Source organism: Buteo buteo, chromosome 10 (assembly GCF_964188355.1).
Source record: "Buteo buteo chromosome 10, bButBut1.hap1.1, whole genome shotgun sequence".
Classification (NCBI taxonomy): domain Eukaryota; kingdom Metazoa; phylum Chordata; class Aves; order Accipitriformes; family Accipitridae; genus Buteo; species Buteo buteo.
Window position 1 is genome coordinate 31,700,043 of NC_134180.1, and position 22,565 is coordinate 31,722,607.

Below are 22,565 nucleotides of genomic sequence, written 5' to 3' on the forward strand. Positions count from 1 at the left end.
TGAGAGCAACAGGTAAAGGAGAACACAGAACAAATGTGAAGAAAAGATGGGCAAGGATGTTGGAAGTGGCTGAGTAACAGGAAGGAGTGCTATCAGACAGCAGGAGACACGTAGTGGGGTGACAGGCTTCAAAGGACACTCTAGAAGACTATGAACACATTCAACAGCTGAGCAAAAATTCTCTCAATAAAAGAGAAAGTCAAAATTCATGTCTTTAAAAGCCTTCTTTCCTATCTTCCCTTCCATCACATAATTTTCTGATAATTTATTATGGTATAGTTTCCTCACCTTTCAGTCCTTGCCCATTAATGAGATGGCATGTGTCCCATTTTGCAAAAACCTTGGCCACAACTGTTTAGGGCATTAGCTGCACTCACAGTCTGGGCCTTCTGCTTATCTTACATACCACAGCAGCATAAAAAACTTGAAAATAAGATCTTAATTCTATGAAATGAGCAGAAATTCAATGTATTTGGCACTTAAGTAGAAGTGAGAGATCTGTAGTTTTAATCTCTATGAACAATTGAGAACTGCTGGCCATTTTAATACAAATAGTATACAAACATTTATTTTATAAAGCAATCTGTGTTATAAAAATTGTAGTCTGAGAAAGCTATGGGTGTGAGGAACACAAGCTGTGTAAAAGCTTTTCACATGGGCAACACAATAAAACTTCCCTTGCACAGGGAATAATTAAGTCAGAAGATAGTGCATTCACAATTAGCAAGGCATGTTCAGTTTCTTCATTATCATTTTAATTAGCAAATATTAATGTAATCTGCAAATACAAGGAGGAAAACAATTAAAGTTACTAAGTTTAAGGAGTCCTTCATGACCTAAGCTAAATTGAGACAAATGTCTTACTAATCTATACTGGTCACCAACTTTCAGGACATTCATTTCCATTTACTGTTAGAACTTCCAAGCGTGTTAGCAAATTTAAGAATGAATTAAGGCTCCCACAAGCTACATCTAACCTCTGATGAAGGCAATGGTGAATAAAAATGGATTAGCATGCTCCTCTCCTCTCCAGTTATCAGTTCAGACTGATAGTGATCAAGTGACCATGGCAGCTCTACCTCATTCAGATTCCATGCCTGCCGCTGTGGCAATAACCCAGGGACACGCAGAACACACTGCCCTCTCATTTTTAGTGGGTTCCTGGTCCTTTTGTATTTAAGATATGCTGGATAGAGCCTTAGCCCTTTTGAACTCAAGAGCGGCTCCCATTCATTTCACTGGGACTAGGATTCACACCCTAACTCAAACAGATTTCCTTCCAGGTGCTTGTCCTTTTGCTGCTCTGTAGATAACATACTTTGGCCTCCAATATACTCAGCACTGCCTCTTACATGGACAACAATTAAAAGATACAGAAGTTTAAAAGAAGCTGGCTCCTAAAAACTATAACCCTCTCTCATTCCGGTTTTCATATTTAACACTCTCAAGGTAAAATAATAATGAACTTGTCCAATACACTTATAGGACTGAATATCATGAAGTGGTAAAGTATTTTCATTCTCTATAAAAGTTGTTATGTGAATGAATTTCATTTGTGAATACAAGAATTGAAATGTTATAAAGAAAAGTGAGTAACAGTAAGTGGAAGCCTGATAGTATTTCTCATGACTGGCAGTGCTATAACTGATCAGAAACAACTTTTAGAAAGAATTTATTTTTTTATATTAGCTTATTTTGCAAGTTTGTGTCTCTCATAAATAGTACACACAGAGAGAGAGAGAGAGAGAGAGAGAGAGAAGAGTCTGGGGAAGCAGCACTACCACCAAAAAAACCAATGTCATTAGATATTTTGCCAACTAAGACAGTTTAAAGCAGGAGTCCCTGTAAAATCTAATTTTGTCACACAAGTATTTTCATCGCACAGCAAGTATTTCACAAAGCAGATACAGGCCAAAACATTCTACAATACAGACTGAAAGTACATACCTGGCTTTAAAATACCTACCAAGTGTTAATGTAATAGTTTCAGAAAAATCAAGTAAACCCTATAGCTTTATAAATTTTCTACACTCACATATGTTCATTCCACAAATCATTCACTCTTCCTCTTCCATGCACATACAAACACAAATGAGCTACTTCCTTGGGTACCCCAGGCAAAATTAAACATTTTTAGGACTTTATTACAAACACACACAAGAAAATTTCCTTTTGAGTTAAAGGGACTGATGGCTTTAAATTAATCAGAAAAATTAAATTGTCATTCAAATGGTAGCACACTTTAAAAAGACACTTTGCTCAGAAACATTGCTTGCTTTAGTTTTTACACTGGGCAGGTTGGTAGAAAAGCAGTTATGTGGGCTCAGAGAAAGAGAGGTCTACTGGTCCACTTTTCTGTGCTCTTGATACCAGATCTTACCTCTTGTGTTTTCACATTTATATATCCATAATGAGTTCTCAGAGGCTGCCTTTGGCCATTAGAAAAAGGTATCCATTTGACGCTGGTTTGTCCAAAGCAGTTTAGGATCAAAGGGAAAGTTACTTCATTTGTGAGACGAACAATGATCAGACAGAGGAATGCTGCAACGAAACTCACAGCAACAATGGACTTTCTCTGTAATGAAAAGATTAAAATCAATTATTAAAACTAAGAACTGGTTTTAATAAAAAATACATATATTCTATTGTAGGATGAAGGAAAAACATTTTAGAAAGCTTTATGTGAAATTATTTTTTTGGTAGACACTTTGCTGCAGGAGCACAAGGAGACAGGTGACTGGACCATTTTTTTTCAATAAATTTGCATTTCAGAGGTTTTGAGAGTTTCTTTTAGAACTGGTTGGAAATGAATCAGTTTTGCTCAAAAAAAAAAAAACACCACAGCTTTTTTTTAAGTTTCAAAACCACATCTATCAGTTTTAGATTTTATTTGTATTTGGAATGAAGATATTATGTAGACAACCACACCAAAGCCTCCATTCAAAATCATCTGGACACACAACAAACACGCAAAGTGAAAATGCCATCTGCGGCCATACCACACAAATTTTATTGTGAAGATGATGATCACTACAGATTGTATTTATTGTGCATTAATTTTAAATCATTCCCATGCAACAGAACTCATACTCTAACCTTAAATGTTTCAGAATAAATAGTCAGTGAAGTCAACATTCTGCCTTATTCCAGGTTCACGAATTTAGAAAGTGAGGCATTATTATCTCGGATGAGATGACCTCTATTGTTAATAATGTAACAGATCTGAAGCCTGTATCTAATTAGCCTTTGCTTTCCACCTCTAACCTATTCAGTTGGTTGGACTGGTGAATGTAACCACAGAAAGATATCAGCTTTCTCCCTGGGTAACTCCACAGTCTGCAGGAGAAAAACTTATAAGAAATATGATGTTCCCCTCATTTTCAGCTATTAAAAAATAGCTGAAATATACGGCAGTCAATTACTTCTAGACAAATTACTTCAGGACAAAACATGTTAGTTGGCATATGTAAGGATTCTAGGTATGATACTCTATTGTAAAGGTTATTTTTAGATTTTTTCCTGAGGGGAATGGAACAAAGATCATTTACAGGTGTTTTTACTGTACTTTAATTACATTCTAGCTTTACCAAATTTGCCACAGTTTAATCACCCTACTGAATGTAATTCTGTCCCTCTAAACAGTAATATATACAGCAAATGGGGGGGGGGGGAATTATTTGCCTAAGGGACTACATAAGCATATAGTAACACTTAGTGCTGGATGACAGAATCTGATCACCCCAATTCCTGTGTACAAATACGACCAACTAACAGCAACCAGCTGAGTGCACATTTAAGACCACTTTTGTACATGATGTCAATAAGATCACATGTGCTGCAATGGCGATGGAGGGGTGAAAGGCAAGCTCTGATTGCAACCATGTAAGATGAACCTGTTCTTTGCCTGGAGGTTCATCTGACAGTCTGCAGAAACTAAAATTCAAAACGTTGAGCAGAAGAAACCACGATATTTACACAGCAAACATACTGGGAAAGACGCAGAGAAAGTTTTACTGAACATGAGCACACAAGGCCTATGTGCCCATGCACGAGGCCTGTAGGCACTGCTGCCATGCTTTGATTCAGTTTCTGGACACAGAAAACAGTGAGAATCATGAAGAGCACATAGCAAATTTGAAGGGATATTACTGTATTCCCACACACGAGAGTTAACAAAATAGTACATTACCGGGGCCAATTGCATGGGTCTATCTGTTTTGATGTATTAGGAGGCTGCACTTTATAAGATAAAAGCAACGAAAGGCTGAGGTGGAAAACTTGGGTGAATGAGGTCACTGTGAGGAGAAAGGGAAAAGGATGATGAAGAAGAGAAGTATTGTGGCAATGCGATTCAGTGAGGAATCTTAGTCAGCTAATGGCTGTGTAATGTAAAATTAAACCCAGCAAATCTTCAGAGGGCAGCGCAGCAGCCGCAACCCAATCACAGCTTTCAGAATTCATGGAAGCCACTGCACTTTTCATCAGCTGCATTATAACAGATTTACATTAAATTGCAATAAACTGGCTGGGGAGCACTTCTGTGTCACTTCTATTTGTACCAGATGGAGTCAGAAATGTTTAGCTATATATCAGGGCCTTGTAAGTGTTAAGAGCAGCCAAGATGTGCAGTGCAAGTGATAATCATAAAGCAATGAGAAGGACAGTGGATTAGTCATATTATTTATTGCAAATCAGAAGTAAAATATTGCAGATATTTAAAGGGGAATCTAAACTCTCATTCTTCTATGTGAGCATGCTTCAATCAAAACGTCCACAGCAGGAAGCAGCAATACTGCCCTATATGATGCCACTACCTGACTTCCACATATTCTATCTTCCTGGTTTGTTGAATACCATTTTTACTTCCTTTATTTTGTGCAGATATGTTCTGAACTTGAAAACACTGCAGTCAGCTTTGTGTGCTTCTCATAGGGAGCTGTTCTAAACAGCCTTTGCCCTGAGAATAATTCAGATTTTGTAGTGTGATTTCTTGGCCTTCATTAGGATGCCATCTGATTTTTATATTCCTTCTCTTTAAATACACTGTACTACAGGAAGAAAGAAAAAAGTGTGGCCTTCTTTTGTTTTCTTATGTAAGAAAATATTGTTTGAGAAAGAAAACAGCAAAGATTTTTCTGTGTATTGCTTAGCAAGAAAGAACCTGCACAAACTAGAACAGTGCGATGAGAAAAAGGAATTTTTACAACAGAAAGGAATCAAGGCATGTTTTATAATTGCTTTGGAAAAAAATCTAGCCCTATGTAAACACAATGTCTACTTATCAGCTTGTAGAAAGGAAGCTTGTGTTAGGGATTCAGTTCCCCTGTAATTTTTGTTAAAGGCATGAGATCCAACAATATGCATTCTCTGAGGGAAAGGCTTTTGCAAATTGGAATTTCAGTGGCTCTATAAATTTCACTGTAAAAATATTGAAAAACAACAAAGCACCTGCATAGAGTTTTAGTCTTCTTAAGCATCAAGTAAGGCAGTCTGCTCAGTGGCCAAGAGTATTCTAAAGGGCACATCTAAAAGTAATTTGTTCCCCTTAAGTTCCTCCCTCCTTTACCTGCTCAAGACAAAAAAGAATACAGGTGCTATTTGTCAGTAAGTGCTCCTTGTAAAATCTCCCTTTCTGCAGATAAATGGATTTTGTTATTTTTCCTCTGATAAAACTTAAAGTTTAGCATTGGAGACTTCAGGAATTCTACATGACATTAGGATATGACAGAGAAGTATGAAACTATATACAGGGATGAATACCAGACTGTAATTTGTCTCAAAATTTGTCTGCATCAATATTTTAAATACTTACACATCCTACCATTTGGGAGAGCTAAACCAACATTAATTAGAAAGTCTGCACAGAAACAAATCTTATTCCTTCTTAATTTTCAGTTCTCATGAATGTAAATAGTCTCTTAACAAAAGAAATGTTTCTCTAACATGGAAACATCCCCTGTATAAATCTCAATCAATCTTTATATTTTTCTAGCTAATTTAATGTAGATATTTTGATGTTGCTGACATTTAAATAAAAAAGTGTATATTCAGTTATAAACCTTTTTGTATACGTATTCAGTGAGGAGTAAACAATAAGACATACTTTAAACAGTTTCTTAGCTGGACGACTTGCATGGCATATTAGCTTTTGTAACATTTTATTTCCTTCACTATATTACATGACTAGCCTAGATGAAAGTTGCAAGAAGAAAATTACCATACTTGTGAATACAGGATCCTATAGCACAAGACTGATGGAGTTTACTATTTGTTAATGACGCTAAGTCTAAGAGGCTGCTCATTCACAGTTTTTTAAAATAAAATAAAAAAAAAAAAAAGAGAGAGAGATAAAAGTGGACACACTTCAGATCAGAGTACATGGACTGCAATACCTGGGACCCCACTGGGCAGAAAGCACACAATAGAACTAAACAGTTTCTTCTCAACTCTTTTTACTCAATCCCCTGAATAATATAATCCCAGTTTCAGTTATTTCTCAGACACCAGGCTCATTCTGTCTAGTGTGTATATCAAAATCAATGAGCAGTAGGCATGATTCACACTTCTAAGGCTTCAATTTGTATTTACGTTGTTAAAATAAGAATTGAAATAAAAACAGGAGTGTCATACTACTATGCCAATTAGGATTTCATGAAAAACTTCATGGAAATAAAACAGTAACAACAGTTTTTTTATGGGGATATATATATGTATATATATATTTGGCAACATGGTCCCTAACACTATTTATAACCTTTATATCATCTGGTTTTGGCTATTTACCAGTGCCAGGGTGATTCATTAGCTTCAGTTTGGCAAGAACTTGACAGTCTGAACAAGGCTGAGTCATTTTTCTTTCATAATCTGTTAAGAAGTATGAATTGACAAGACCATTTTTTATAGTGCAATAATGTCTGATAGAATAATAAGACACAAACATATTTTGTGTTGTATACAGTTGTCTAGCAGGGAGGAAGAAAGGAAATATTTTCAGCATAAGAAAAGAATTTCATAAGTTGTAAAATTTACTGAGGTATGTACTAAGTATCTTTATTCTACTTTCTAGCCCAAGAGCAACACCCTGCCACTTAGAATGTATTATATGGCAAAGACTATCAAACCACTTTACAAGCAGTAACAAGTCCCCATCCTAGTGAGATTAACAGTAAAAACCCATTTCACAGATGCATATACTGAGGCTGAAAGCAACTTCCCTAAGATCACAAAGAAATCAACAGAAGCTACTCCTGAACTTTTATTCCAGAACTATGTTGTTTCTCAGGTTTATTGTTTCTATTATAACTAACTGCCTGAATTTGTTAAGTGCCAAAGTTGGATATGATATTATGGAAGACCATAGTAAAGAGCCCTTGGAACCAGTGAAATTCCATGTCCCAAACAGTAACTGAAAATAGACCTTTTTTCAGAAATTGATTTTTTACAGTATTCATTTTTTGTTATTTTCATGGATACATGATAACACTGTTCTTGGAAGGACAAATCAAAGGTAAAGACTTACATGAGGGCTTTGAGTCTCTTAGATGACACAATATGCAGTAATATTGTATTAGTTTCACAATACCTACCTTTATGAGCATACTGAATAACTCAATCACTTTTTTAATATCTCTGCACATTATACTACTTTTATTATAGGACTGATGCAGGGTTTCAGGTTTTTTACTCAAGTATAATACCAATTGAAAACAATAATGGCTACACTTACTGAATTTGTTTCATTTTGTAGACTACTATACGTAAAAGATAGTTTTATTTAATTTTCTCTTTTATAGTCTTGAGCATCCTCTTCAAATGCTGCTTTCTGTTACAACAGAGCATAAAATGAAATTCTTTCAGCAAACTAGTTCAGTATACCTTACTGATTTCACTGGTATTGGAAATAAATATGCCTTCCAGCTATTTCTTTTGTCCTGAACCTCCCTTTAAAAGGGCTGCTGGAGGGATACTCAGGCAGGGGTCCTAGAAGTTTTCAAAGCGAGAGCAAGACTATATAGCAAAGATCCTTTTAGAAACAGACACGTGTCAAACAACATTTGCATAAAATCAGTAGCTGAAGATTTACTTTCTTCTCCTCCAGAAGTGAAAGTTATCTGAATATTTTCAAAGGCTCCACAGGAGATGGCTGTCAATGTTTCTCTCTCAGGAGAAGAGAACAAAGCAGGTAAGGGGTTATATCAGAAGTAAGATCTAGCTTGGGTTCAAAAACCAATAAAATTAAGATTAAAGCAATTTATTTATTTATTTTTTCCTGGAAAAGGGCACCTTTGCTAAACTGGGACATAAGCAGCCAGGAAGCTGAGGAGTAAGAGCAGAAATAAAGTTCAGTGATGGAGAAGCAAGGCAAGAAATGCAGCATACATAAAAATAGAAGAGATAGAATGAAAGAAACATGATACTTTTAACCTTCTGTATGGCCTGGAAAGTATTTCTTCTAAGAACATACCCTGAATCAGGACTGTGTTCATAGCTTACAATGTTTGAGAAGGCATGAATAGAAGACACATTACTTCTTGCATGCTTCCTCTGTAGGAGCTCTGGCCTTTTTTATAGCTAAGGCAGCTGAAGAGCTCTCAAGAACACAGCTCATTGTACGTCTTTTATTGTTGTGATTTGTTGAAAACTTGTTACATAATGCAGTTTTCACCATGATTCACAATGCAGTCCCATAAAAAGGGTGGTGTATCTAGGTTCATAACAGCTTGACATAGTGTTTTTCACAGCAAAATAAAACATATTCAAACATCTCCTTCGTTAAAGCCAAAAATCTGCAGAGAGTGCTCAGGCTCACTGGGGTAAGACCTGAGCAATGAAGAAAAACAGGAATCAGCACAGTATTGTCCTAACAACTGATGCAGCAGCAGCAGCAGCGGTCTGTATTAAAAGCCTTCACTGCTTACATATAGGAGGATTATCGCTATTGACATTTAGTCTCAGGTAACTGCATAAATTGTTACATACAGCATTCCCATCAAAATAGCACACATATGGGTAACAATATGAAATCATGTAAGGTGAAGAATTTCAAAGTTTCATGGAGTAACTGTTGAAGTATTTTGAAGGTCTCGCATATGCTATCAAGCATAAGAAGTTACTACATTTGAAAAGTCCCAGTGATTCTGAGCCCTTCAAATTGCAAAGCATTGCCAGATTTCAGGAATTAATCTGCGTCACTATTCCCTCTTGCCGTAACTCAAAGCCTAATAAGAAGGAACATTTTTTTTGTCTGGAGATATTATTATCCCTTGAAGTGATTTCAGGCTTTCCAGCACTTTGAGTTCTCCATATCCTATACTGATTGTTTCTCCCACTCCTTTCCTTCTTACTCAAAGCTGAATTTTTATTTCCTTCAGCAGTCTACTTCTGGCCTAGAGTTCCCTACGCAAATAGCCTCTACTCCCAACAAGGCACAAACACGTCATTAGCACAGCCGCAATCTTCACAAACCACATAGTCACAGTACCACCAAGGCAACCTAAACTTCTGAGCAAGGCATGCCTTTGGCCAGTCTGCTACTTCATTTTATACTGCAACTGAAAGCTGCCCAGTAGCTTAAAAGATCTAGCCCATTAAAATGCACGTGGCAGAGAAGCACACTTTATATAAGATTGTTGATTTTTCATTCTATAAGACCTGTTAAGAATATTTAATCTAAAACTACTGTTACCAATTCATTGATGTTCTTCACAACTAGGGTGAACTTCATCAGCAGCTGTAGATGCATATTATATAAATACTAATGTAGTCTCTGCATGATAAAGGATTAATAAAAAGGAGGAAAAGCCTCTGCAGTACAGCTCTCAAATGGTAAATGGTGCCCCTTTTTTTTTTTTTTTTTTTTTTTTTTACTCTGGATTATTGCCCAGCTCTTCTTATCAATAGTTTGGCAAGCTTTCAGACACACACAGGCTGACGTACGCTGCTCTATAATAGAACTGCTGGTACAAGAATTTGTGATCTTTCAGCCTGGCAGTTGGTTGTTACTACTTATTGAAGTACCACCTGATTGTAGCTATTTTTCACCTGCTGAGAAGAAGTTCAAAGAAAAAACCACCCATATTTGAGTATTAACTCTTACCCTGCCAGATCTACCTCACAGAGATGACCTCTCTCTCTCCTCTATGGAAATATATAAAGATTCATGATCAGCAACATCATAAGAATGAATCCCTAATTGAGCAGTTTTCACAAGCATTCTGAAAGACACCCTATAGCTGCCAATATTTTCATGAAAAATCCCTTTCAAAAAGTTGATTCTTTCAACCAGAAATAGACTCAAAAAATGCATAAACCAGAAGAAAAGCAACAACAAAAAGCCCCACAGATGCAACAAGAAAGATTCTTAGAAAACAATAAAATACCAGCAGCCCTCTGGTCTGCAGATCTCTCTATATGAAAAAAGATGTAGTTATTAAAAGCCTACTGCATTTCTTTGTTATTTATACAAAATATCAGAAATACTCAGTTTCTTGTTTCAAGAACTCACAGGAAAGGGAATGTGATGGCTTCTAAAGTGAAAGTGAGATAAATTCAATTTCTGCTCCTAGCAGTAAAATCATAAGTGCCTTTGGTACGCAGCAGGAGGAATGGACGTTAATCACACACCTGTATGTTTAGCAAACACTACACTGGAATGTAACCTCCGGAAGTACTAACTTTTAGGTAAGGGGAAAAAAAAAAAATCAGACAAATAAAATTAAAACATATGACAGCAGCCCAGGGGCAGAAGATGATGAAAATAAATAAAATGTTGTAACAACCCCATATTCTCAGGCTGCACATCTGTGAAGTAAATGCCTTTTGCTGGAAACCTTCACTTGCCTGCAGCTCATTTCTACCTGCAGGGGAAAGTTTATGCTACAGAGCAAAAGCTGCATAACCAGAAATTCACACAAGTGAAATGTAATTGCCTACCACCATCTGGACAAGCCTAAACTTTCTCCATAGAATTTTCCTCTGTAAAGATCCCTGACTGCCATGCTGGACTGGAAGCTAACAAAAATTGGCCCCATGCATCAGTTTCCTTCTAAAGGCCAGACAACACTGTTAGACAAAAGAGATCTTGCCCAGTCTGTCACTTGGCAGGACTCTTGCTCTCGCCCTTCACACCAGCTTCTGTTCTTTGGGAGGTCAGCACTTTTGGAAAGTTGTTCTGGATGCTCTCTCTGCCACAGTGTATGCAGTGCACCTGCTATTCAGAAACACAAAAAGGAAAACTGAAGCAGGTGGTCATTACTCATTTTAGTCTTGTGTTAGGCACCCTCAGACAGCCAGTGCACCCTAACACAATGCAGATTAATGTCTTGTTCCAGTGGCAAGGATGAAAACACTGTTTAGTGTGAGGAGGCATATGGGCTCTTTCAAGGTCTGGCCGAATCGTTGGCTCTGCTTTGAAATATAGGAAGATGCAAGTACTGAATAAAAGGGTTAGAGACCTCCTTCACAGCCACTAGGCAAAGGTCCAACTTCAGAGATCAGAAAGACAAGTTTTTTCAAACTGGTCTTCCCCCAGAAAAGGAGGACCACTTTGAATTAGAAAGAAGCTATTCTTAAGCAGAGATGATGCTCTCCAGCCAGCCTGCAGGAGGTCTTTTGTTCCTTGAGTTGTATAGCTACTTCCACCCGCTCCCTGCCCCCCTTTTTTTTTTTAATTTTTTCGCATTTGACCAAGAGACTCTCCAGCACAGCTGTAGCCACGTTGTCCTGGGTTGGCAGGAGGCAAAAACAGCCTCCATGGATGCCTTTTACATAAACCAAGTAAACTTGGGCTCTAAATTGTTTTGGCAAGGCCCTTTACCTTCATCAGACACAGAAATCTCCCTGTTTTCTTTGGATAAACCTGCTCTAGCCTACCTCATCCACACATAGCTGCCATGTATGTCATCAGAAAAGTAAAATGTATTATTCAATGCCTCCAAGCATTGTCTGCTTCTGGCATGTGCAGTAACATTTGAATAGGCGTAATCATTTATAGCTGATAAAAAGCAAGACCTAATTACAGAGAAGTCTAGGCTGAGACTAGCTATTTTGTAGTAGGAATTTTACATCTTCTGCCATATAGCTGGGAACACACTACTTTTAGCAATGAAAACACACTTTCCTTTCTTAATTCTTGTTTTTTTATTTATGCTGTTTTCTCTATTGGAAGCTTAGAAAAAGGGGCTTGGGGAGGGGCGGGGGGGAAGGATTGATAAAGAAGCTGGACACCAGCATGACAGTGTCATCTCTGAAGAGATCTTCAACTATTTCTGTGGCATACAACCCTTCAGGGCAGCAAACTTTTGAGCAAATGGAGGCATGTGAAGGTTGTGGTATTTGCTGGGATGGTCACATTAGGGTTCATTCTATCTGATGAGTTCATTTTCCAGTGCAAGAGTACCATGCCATCTGTAGGATATACACTGAATTCATTTCTAGGCTGGGTTTTTAGGGGGTTGGTTTTGGACAAAGGTATGCAGAACTCGGCACTTTTTATAGTATACATTAACAATCATACTATTATCACAGCACTACAGCATAGAGCTTTCCATCTAGGATGCAGATCAGCTGTGTTAAACACTGTACGCTCATAGCAGCAGCTCCAACAATTTTATGATCCAAATGAAAAATAGAAGGCAGGCCTACATTTTAAATCTCACTTGTAGGTGGGGCTGTACTGAGAAATGCAGCACCTGTACCAATACAGAGGGGCAAATGGCCTGTACATTTTTGGCAGAGACTTTCCTTTCAAGCACTAGCATGATCTGACCCCACTTTACTCCCTTCTAGCGATACAATCACAGGAAAATGTTGCAAACCAGCAGAAACTTAAACAAAATTTCTTGCCCGTTGAGTACAATTGTATTCCTTCTACGTGTAAGACTCTGTTCATTATTCATCCTTGGATAACATGAGCAAGAGGTTATCAGAAGTTGCCAGAAGGCAGACTCCCCAGATAGCAAAGAACATGCAGCATTATAGTTACAGAATATAATGACTGCTCAAGAAGTTGATGACATATCCCTCAGTTGACTACGGAGCTCCTTAAATCGGGGCACTGAAACTCAATAAAAGCACTGATCAAAGCAGTAGCCTCAATTTAATTATAAGCTTTATTGATCATGTCTTCTCTTTATTAAAAAAAAAAAAAAAAGGTGAGCGGAAAAAAAAAAGAAAAAAAGGAAAAAATAAAAGGCAAGGAAAAAAAAAAGTGTCCACAAAGCACCGAGCTTGTGGCAAGGCCTGGTGGGACACTGCAGAACAGACTCCTTTGCTGTTCTGACAAATCCACAATGGACAATCTTTGCCTTTTGTGCTGACCTCTCACTTACAGGAATCAGGAAAATAATTTTATGTGAACTAGTTTTCATCAGAAGGAAGGAAAATACAATTTCATGTTTACAATAAAATCCATGATCTGAGACCTATTTTGTGAATACACACAGTTGAATGGTATACCTGCAGTGGAATAGCACCCAAAAGCCACAATCAGGAGCCAATCTCCATTATGCTAAAAGCTATAAATTCTTTAGATTCATTATTTCTGCAGAGCATCTCAATAGGAGCTAGAGGAAATCATAAAAATTGATAGTTTTCCGAAAGAAATTCTTCCAAGCAGTAAAGTTTAATCTCTCACTGATCTGTTATCCTGATAGAATAGTACAGGGACAGTAACATATATATCCTACCCAAACACACATTCTATCATCATACCACACTCCTCTCACGCTGGGTGAGCTAACTGAATTGAACTTGACCTTCAAAGCCCTTGGAATGCAACAAAATATCTCTGTTTTCTGACATTTATGGGTGGCTTTTCTGCATGGCTGCTTTTATTGCCTAGAAAATAATGGTGAAAGCTGTGTGTACAAACCTACTATAAACACTGACAAATCACATGAAAGGAAGACAGATTTATTCAGTGTCGATTACTCCAGAGCTAATCTAATCAAATTCAAGATTTACATTTTTAAAGCAGATCAAAAATTCATAGAGTTAGCATTTCAATACAATAGATAGATACTACAGTTTTATTTTAATCTGCAAGCGTAATTGAACTGATTTGGAATTTCTATGCTTTTATTTTTGCTTAAAAAAGCTTTATGTGTTTCATATGAAAATGAATCATTGAACTAGCACATGCACAAGGAAAACCCTATGGAAAATTCATACAGAAAATTATCAATCTCTGTCTAGTAAAGCTTAGATAAAAATACATTTGGACATGAATCTATTTTAAAAACTAAAAGTGCTACATGTGAAAAGGCAAATATATCCTACTCATGGCTTTCTTAAACTTAAAAGAAACCACTCCTAGCCACTCTACCAGAGCTGATCCTGATTTTCTTCCATGTTGATGGAAGAAACATGACACAAATGTGCACCTAGCACAGTTTTCCATCCTTTAGTCCATGAAATATAGAGGGACTGTCAGGTGTCAGAAGTTATTCCAAACCCCTGTTCCCTTCATGCATGTTTTTCTTATTTGCATGCAGGAAACAAACAAAAGTAGTTAACCCCCCCCCCCCCAAAACATTCAAATTGAGCTTGATTTTTGTATGGTTGTAAATAAAAATTAACAGAGGCAACACTGCCTCACACAGTCTGTGGACTGTTCTCTAGAAGACAAAATGGGCTCATGATACAAAGGATGCTCCTCTACTATGGGACGGACACAGATGGCTCTCATTCTGCTGCTTAACCTTGGGCAAGTCAGTGCTACTCTGTTTCTCGTTTTCATTGTCTGTAAAAGTACCCTAACATTCACCAGGGCATATTGTTTTCAAACAACAGCGAAGCTTGACCCAATTAGAAACAAGTATTTTCACCAAGCATTTTAGTCAAAGACATAATCTACTGTCTGGGTACCCAGTTCTATGCCAGCAGATCTAGCTACTTGCACTGAACAAAACAACTGTTGAATCTTGTTCCTCCATCATTTAAAGATATCTCTAATTGATTTAAAGGAGAACAAGAGAAAGCCAGAAGCACAATTAAATTTGAAAAGGAACAATAAGAAAAAAATCATTATAAAATTTTATTTTTATTCCTTCCCAGTTCCTTTGTGTATCAGTTACTGGATTTGCAAACTCAGGATCTCTCAACTCCCACTTGAGTCAAGTCTAGCATCACGAAACCCAGCTCCTGAATGCTCTTGTTGAGGTCTGTGGGACCAAACACTGCATCTCTGTAGCTTAGAGCCATAAGGAAACTTCCTTAATTGCCAGCTATGCAAGCCTTGACCTGGATTTGAAAAAGTTCTCATTTTCAGTTTTGTTGCTGATGCAGTAAGCAGGTTCTGCCCACAAGCTTTCTGTAGGATATAAATGTCTCCCACACACTAACAGGCCAGAGACCATTTATTTTGTATTCTCTTTAACACCACTCTGGTCTAAAGCAGTAGAATAAGGCCACTCAGACCCTAATGAACTCATCGCAATGTCCCAGAGATTACAAAAGGGTGTTTTCCTTTCCATCAGGAAAGCTGCCAGAGACACCACTGAGATTAAATAATGTGCCCCAAGATGCTTTGGAAGTACTAGGCAAAGCTGAGTTTTCCTAAAGTTCATCTAGAACCAGAATCATACTCAGTTATTTCTAAAAAAGAAATATTATTTTTAATGTTGGAGTGTCTAGTATCTATGATATTCAAAAAGCATGTATAATGAATGCAGTAATGTTACTCTTACATTTACTGTTTCATCTGTTTTTAATATTTTCTGTTATTTTTCTCAAAGGTCTTTATTTTTAGGTAACAGTTATCAGTTTTTATCTGTAGCTTTACCGCAGTGCTGCTTAAACAGCAGTTACCAATAGAAGAGTGAATCTAGACAGCACAGAGTACCCCACTGTCCTGTGGCCACATGTGACCGACCACCCTTCAAGGTGCCCACATTTTCTGTCAGAATATTTGGCTTTGTAGTAGTTTGTACAGTCATTCCAAGTTATGAGAGTTTATGATCTGTTCCAATCACCACAAGTCATAAAAATTATCCCAGTGCTCTGAAAAATGCAGCACAAGATTTTCTCAGTGAACCTTTAAGTCTTTTAGCCATAAATTTCAACAAATAATGCTATTTGTTTAATTTAACGCTGCTATACAGATTAATGAGACAAGTTGTCCACTAGTCAGGGGAGGAACACAAAGATCCATCCTAACTTATTTCATTTCCAGGTTTATTCATTGTAAGTGTTATATAATGTGACATTCACACATTACTGAAGAAGTTAAAAGAACAAAATGCACATCACTAATCAGCTGGTCATTTTTCATTTGATTTTAGGTGCCAGAATTAATGATGCCCTTCCTTTTCATTAGATCTCTTTCCTTATATTTTGTTTCATTAAATCAGAAACAGACTATGTGAGCAATCAGAATATTTCTCTGCAATTTCCTTGCTTCTGCACATTTAAGTAACCCCACAGTGCTAGTAAATAGATAACCGTTTTAAACCCCAGGTCTGTTGGGACTCCAAAAACTTTTTTGGCTAGAAGATCCAACTGCAGATGTTAATGTTCCAAGACATTAAATCCTGATATTTTCAATTTCTCATTCTTAGTTATTCAGCATTCACCACAAATGTCACTAGCCAAATTTCAGCTGGTCTTACTCCATCTCCTCTTGCCTGAAAGTTTATGACCTCATTGAGTGCCACAACATCTAATTTTATACCCTCTGACCATTCCTAGATACTCTAATCCTCCAAAAAGTCATGCAGTACTCCCCATTTTGCTGTGCTGGATACTGCCTCTCCTTCAACAACTTCTTACTACTCAACGATACTGTTTTCAAATTTTCCTCTTTTACTGACCTTAAGGAATTGCCATTTTTAATTCTTTAATCCCATAGTTTTTCTGCAGTTATGCCCTAGCTTCCCGTTTAAGTCTTAAACCTTCCTGCCAGTTTGTCCTTTCATAATTGTTTTTAAGAATCTTGTACTTAACTATTCTTCATATATATATTTACTCCTCTGTTTAGCTGACTAATTCCATCCTAAGTTCCCTCTCAGAACATCAGCTTTCATCTCATATTAATTCTTCTTTTTCTCACATTAAATATCCTTTCTCTTTCCAGAAACAAGAGTCACTTTTGCTCTGCAGACCAGTACATGTGCCCCTTTTTCCTGTAGTTTTTAGGCTTTTTTTTTCTGTTATAATACCACTCCTGTTGTTGCTGTAATGGTCATGGGCTGCTGTATTTCAGCCCTGTTAATATTTTTAAGCCTTTGTTACTGAGATCCAGATGTTTTGATTGGTGCTGTATTAAGAAAAAGAAAGTACTGTTCCACTTAGGCCCCACGAAGTGCCCTCTACAGTCACAGACAGCTAGAAGTATATAACGCTATAGGGAAAGAATGTGCTTTGGGGGATTACTGGGGGCACCACCTTTTCATAATGTATTTGCCTAGAAAGTATTAATCTAAATGAAAGGCCAGCAGACTTGAAGCAGTTTTCTAAACAACAGACTGCATTTAATGTATCTAATTAGTCCTATCCATTCTCAGAAATTTACCTTTGATGTATCTCCTCTCAAGTAGTTTTAACAAGCTAGGAGAACCAAATTCTTCTTGTATCTTCCAATAAGCAGGTCCTCTATTCTCCTGCTACACTAGCTTCTCAACCCCTTTTCTGCTTTCAGGTCATCTTCCTTGACTATAGGTATTGCACTTAGTCTTTCAAAAGGGATCTGACTAGTGTGCGTGTATTAGCCATAAAACTTCCCTGAAATAAGGTATTTCATGGTTCAATTTTATTTAGATTCCTAATCATCTTGTGGGAGATCAGCATACCCATAATGAGTCCCATGTCATTTGTTTCCAGCTGATGAACTACCAGTATATCAAGCAGAGGGCTGCTTGATTCCTTTGTTTTTCTAGGGCTTGTCTAATTGATAACTCTTTTTTTTTTAACATTGCAGAACATCCCTGGAATGTTCTGTAACTATAGCTTTGGTATTAATTATAGGAACCAAATGTCCTCCAGAAAACTTCTACAAAAAGACTTTCAGAAAAGCTCATGCCTCAGTAATGTCCGGCAGGACAGAAAAGGCTGCAGCAGCTAGTATAATAGGAGCCACTGGGTTTAGGGTCAGATTTTTGGAAAGCGGTCTCCCCTTTCTGACAGAGTACTTACAGAAACGGGTCTTGAAAACAGCATCTCAATCTATTTTTAAGTCTTTAGACACTACTTCAAAAACAGTTTGCAATGGCCAGCCTTAATTCACATTACTTAGGAAGTATCTCAAGTTAACATATTGTGCACAGGCTGTACCATCACAGAAAACCTACCACAGTCAGGTCACTTTACATTAGAATATTTACTATGCTTTTAAACAGAGTTAAGACGATTTTTCACACTAGATGATTTAGCCTCTCAAATTTTGACCAAGATTGTACCAAGGAATGTCATATGTTGTCCATTGAAGGGTAAAAGCATTAGAGGATGAAATAAACTACTAGGGTTATGCACATTTTACTTCATCCTTCTACCTTTTTTTTATTGAGCACCAGAGCTGTCATCTCCTAAAAGCCTCATACTATCACCTCAAAGACACAGCAGCTGACATGTCCCTTTAAAGTGAAAGGAAAAAGAGATTTTGTGACATCATAAAACTGGGAATGATAAAATCAATTTAAATAACAATAAGTACAGAAAGACATTTGGTGCTCATCTTTCACTTTTGTCTCTTCGTGTTATTGGATGCTCACAGAAATTGAGAGGTAATGCAGCTTCCTCTCTTATACCCACAGTATTTCCCTTTGGTGATCCAAAGACTACTGAAATCTATAGGAAAGCTCTGCATTGGTTAAAAATCTCAGTTTTCTCTGTCTTCCCTGACCACAGGATAGATTGCCTATGTGATATTTATACATGGAAAAATCATGGATAAATTACTGGACTATTTTACTGCACAGAGACGTAGGAGAATGGAGATTCAGAGACGTTTTGACAAATCAACTATGCAGAAAAAAACAAACCAAAACAAAACCAACCCAAAAAACAGCAATTAAACAACCAGTACTGGTACACAGGCTCAGTGAGAGAATCTCCTCTGCACCATGAAAAAAATAAAGACTTTAAAAGACACCCTTTGCCACCTGCAGCATAAGCATGCCACAGCAGGCTATGTTGCTGACTAGGGTGAAATGTTGTTATTCTATTATATAGGGGTAAATGGTTTGCTCTTGGTTTATCCACATTGTAAACCCAATACAAGTGCAAAGCTGCTCTTAAGAATCAACAAGGTCAATAAGCTGAACTAAAAGCCCATTAAAAACTGCATCCAAGGGAAAGAAATGATACAGTAATAGTCCACTAAGGCACAAATCCAAAAACAATCTGATCAAAATGCAAAGCAGTTGAAATTTTGTAGGTTACTCATACTATCTAAGATTCAGACCAGGTAAGGTAATCACATCACAAAGAAAGCAAAATTTGATTTTTTTAATTATGCTATTGTCTAGTAATGAATAAATTAGTTTTGATTCATTTTATTCTCTCCTCCTATGCAGCACAATTACAACAGTACTGGAATGAGATTAAAAAAAATAATTACCATTTCATCAAAGGTTTTTAATACCCATCTATGATTTAATTTGATCACCAAATTTGATCTATAATGATATTAATAGATAGCAAAATCCATAGTAGAGTCCATTATTGTTGAACTTTATCATCTTTTTAGAAAGTACAATGGTAAAATTATCTATTAATTAGATTAATTTCAAGGAAGTGTAAATCATCCTGACCCATGATACTTGCTTGCAAAGCTATTGTGAGAGAATAATTAGTAGGCAGTAGTCCAGGAATATTATTCTGAACAGACACGAACCTTGAACTTCCAGTCACTAGACTTAAATTCTAACTAAGAATATATCACCTTATGGAAACTCTAACATCCTGGAGTGCTGCAAAAAGGAGATGAAGAAAAAAAAAAAAAATCTAAGTAGATTGTTGTTCTTATGTGTAGTCTGTATTATTGCTTACCATGACCACAAATTAAAAGCGGATATAAGTAAAAATCTCTGAATTTTAGAACTTCAAGGTAAGAAGGACTGTGCCACTCAAATAATGGAGCGCCATATAAAGAACATGTCCCACAAGTCATTTGATTTGTAACTTACTCTGCTGACAAAATGTATGGCCTTGGGTGAGTATTTAATCCTAAGCAGTAGCTGGCAGTAATACATGCAGTAAGGAAGACAAATAAAACACTTAAGCATAGGTTTGCAATTTTTCCATCACATGAAATCAATTTCTACAGATTCTGGATTAGATCTGTCCCAAACATATCTCTGATTCCCAGGTCCTAGGTTTAAAAATTTAATTGTAAGGTCTTTATGGCAGAAATAACATCCACTGAGCAATGAATGGGACATAATCATGACTAGAGTCTTGTATTCACATGTAAATTTTCAGCAGAAATTAGTCACTGTGTTTTCTGATGAGCTATATGTCACATTGCACTATCTGTCTAATAAATTTTAAAATTTTTTCAGTTGTGACGGGTTGAACTCTTACCTGTAAAACCTATTTATAATATACTGAGAGGCTACCAAAATGTTCCGTTTCAAGAGCTGAAAAGAGGACAGAATTGTTTTTATGCACACACACAGACTCCCAGGAATACCCTGTAAGCACGGACCAATGGAAAGCACTATTCTGCTCTACGATGGCATTCCCCCACATGATGATTCCTGTACCATGTTTTATAACATCTAGGCTTTTAGCACAGACACTGTGCAGAACAAAAGCAGATCACTGAACTGAAAAACCTAGACTCATGCAAGCAAAGACTTCAGTAAAGATCAAACTGAATAGATGTACATTTATAATATTGTGACTAAACAAGGAAAGGGTGGATGGAAGATGGAAAAAAAAAACATTCTTCCCATTCCTTGAATCCCTAGTTAGTTTTAACTCCTACGTAGTGCAACGTATTGAGTAACAGAACATGATAAACGCCATTGCGTTAGCTATAATTTTATGACAGATTATGGCACCAACCAAGAACACTTTTTCTTGGGGAATACTGCATGTTTCTGACAGACTATTTAGCAGATACTAAATGTGCTGAGTTCAAATGAAATATGAAAGTCAGTGGAAGAAGGACCTCGCAGTATGGCCCTTGATCTCCAGGCAGAAGTATGTGGTGTGGCATTCAGTAAGGCCTAGAGTTCTTTTATAACAAAGCTTCAAGAATAAACTCCACCAGAACCACCACCTGTACTTCTGCTATCTCTCTGAGAAATCTAGTGAAGTGGAATTGATTTTCTTTTTTTATTAGTGAGGCTATTAAGCATGAGACACCAAGAGATGAATGGAAAGCAAGCTACAGAAAGAGATAGAAACATCTGAAAATGCCTTCTATTTGTTGCACAGTTGCTTTTTGAGAAGAAATACCTGCATAGGTGGAAGATCAATCTCTGTCCAGACTCTACTGGCAACAGACACAGTGACTCTAGGAGCCTGCATGCATCTAGAAATCTGCAGGTGCAGTAAGTGGCCACTACAGAAATCTGATCCTAAATTTGTGAAAAGAACAAGAACATTTCTTCTAACTTCTGAGAGACATCCAAGCTCACTAGAGACTGTTCCAGTAAAAGCCACATATTGCTGATAGCCCATTTGACTGTTCAGTATAAAGAAATTTGAAACTGGGGCTTGCAGATGAGGTTAAGAAACTCATTATCACACCTTCCCCTTTCCATCCTTTTCTTTTAAACTCATGTCCTTACTGGTTTTTCTTTGATTTTCCCCTGCTTTGATGATTCAGAACTGACCATACAGATTTGTTCCCCAAATCATCTTTCAAAAGAAGTAGAAGTGGTAGGAGAGCTGGAAACCAGACCTAAAAGGTGTTGGATAGCAGCACATAGCTGCTGTAAAACAACGGGCCCTTATTCTGATCTTGTTTCTTCCTGATGCACTCGTTTCCTGACTGGTCTTTTAGACGGTGTGATAAAAATACTGTAAGCATAATGTTTCATTTTCTGGTAGTAGAAGAGTTTGGCACACAGTGACAAAGAGAACAAAGGATATCCCCCAAACACATGCACAGTTTAAGATGCATTTATGGTCCTATGAGAGTAGAATGAATTCCTACAAGCAGAATTAATAGGATATCTTATTCTTTAACATCCGAAGGAGGCAGAAGTAAAATAAAAATTAAACTTAGTGTCTTTTATCACAAACAAAAAGAGGGTATTTAAACAGGAGAGTCTCATGGGAAAGATTTCATATCACTACAAACAGTGCACTTGTTCAGAATATAACAGCAATGATAACATTACTAATGGAAGTAAGACATCCTCTCAATTTTCACATGGATTGTAAATTAGAGAAACAAGTACCAGAGCTAAGATATCCATGTATGCATGTGCGTGCACACACACACCACTCACCCTTTGCAATTACTTAATTGTCATGTCAGATCAAAGATAGTCAAGAGTACAGATGGATGATTTCTCATCTGCATCTAGCTGCGGACTTTCTGTTTGTCATTGGGCCTAGATGATAGCATGAAGTGATATTATACTCATTAGTCCCTGGAGGTTTCTGCAGTTTAT

General features: G+C 37.1%; 1 protein-coding gene across 1 annotated transcript in view; it reads right to left on the bottom strand.

Moving 5' to 3' along the window:
• The window catches only part of ST6GALNAC3 (ST6 N-acetylgalactosaminide alpha-2,6-sialyltransferase 3), a 224,806-nt gene that overhangs the window by 115,714 nt on the left and 86,527 nt on the right, over positions 1-22,565 (bottom strand). The window contains exon 2 of the mRNA XM_075037580.1: positions 2,381-2,575. Within this exon, the coding sequence (XP_074893681.1) occupies positions 2,381-2,575 (195 nt within the window). The remainder of the gene's footprint in view (positions 1-2,380; positions 2,576-22,565) is intronic.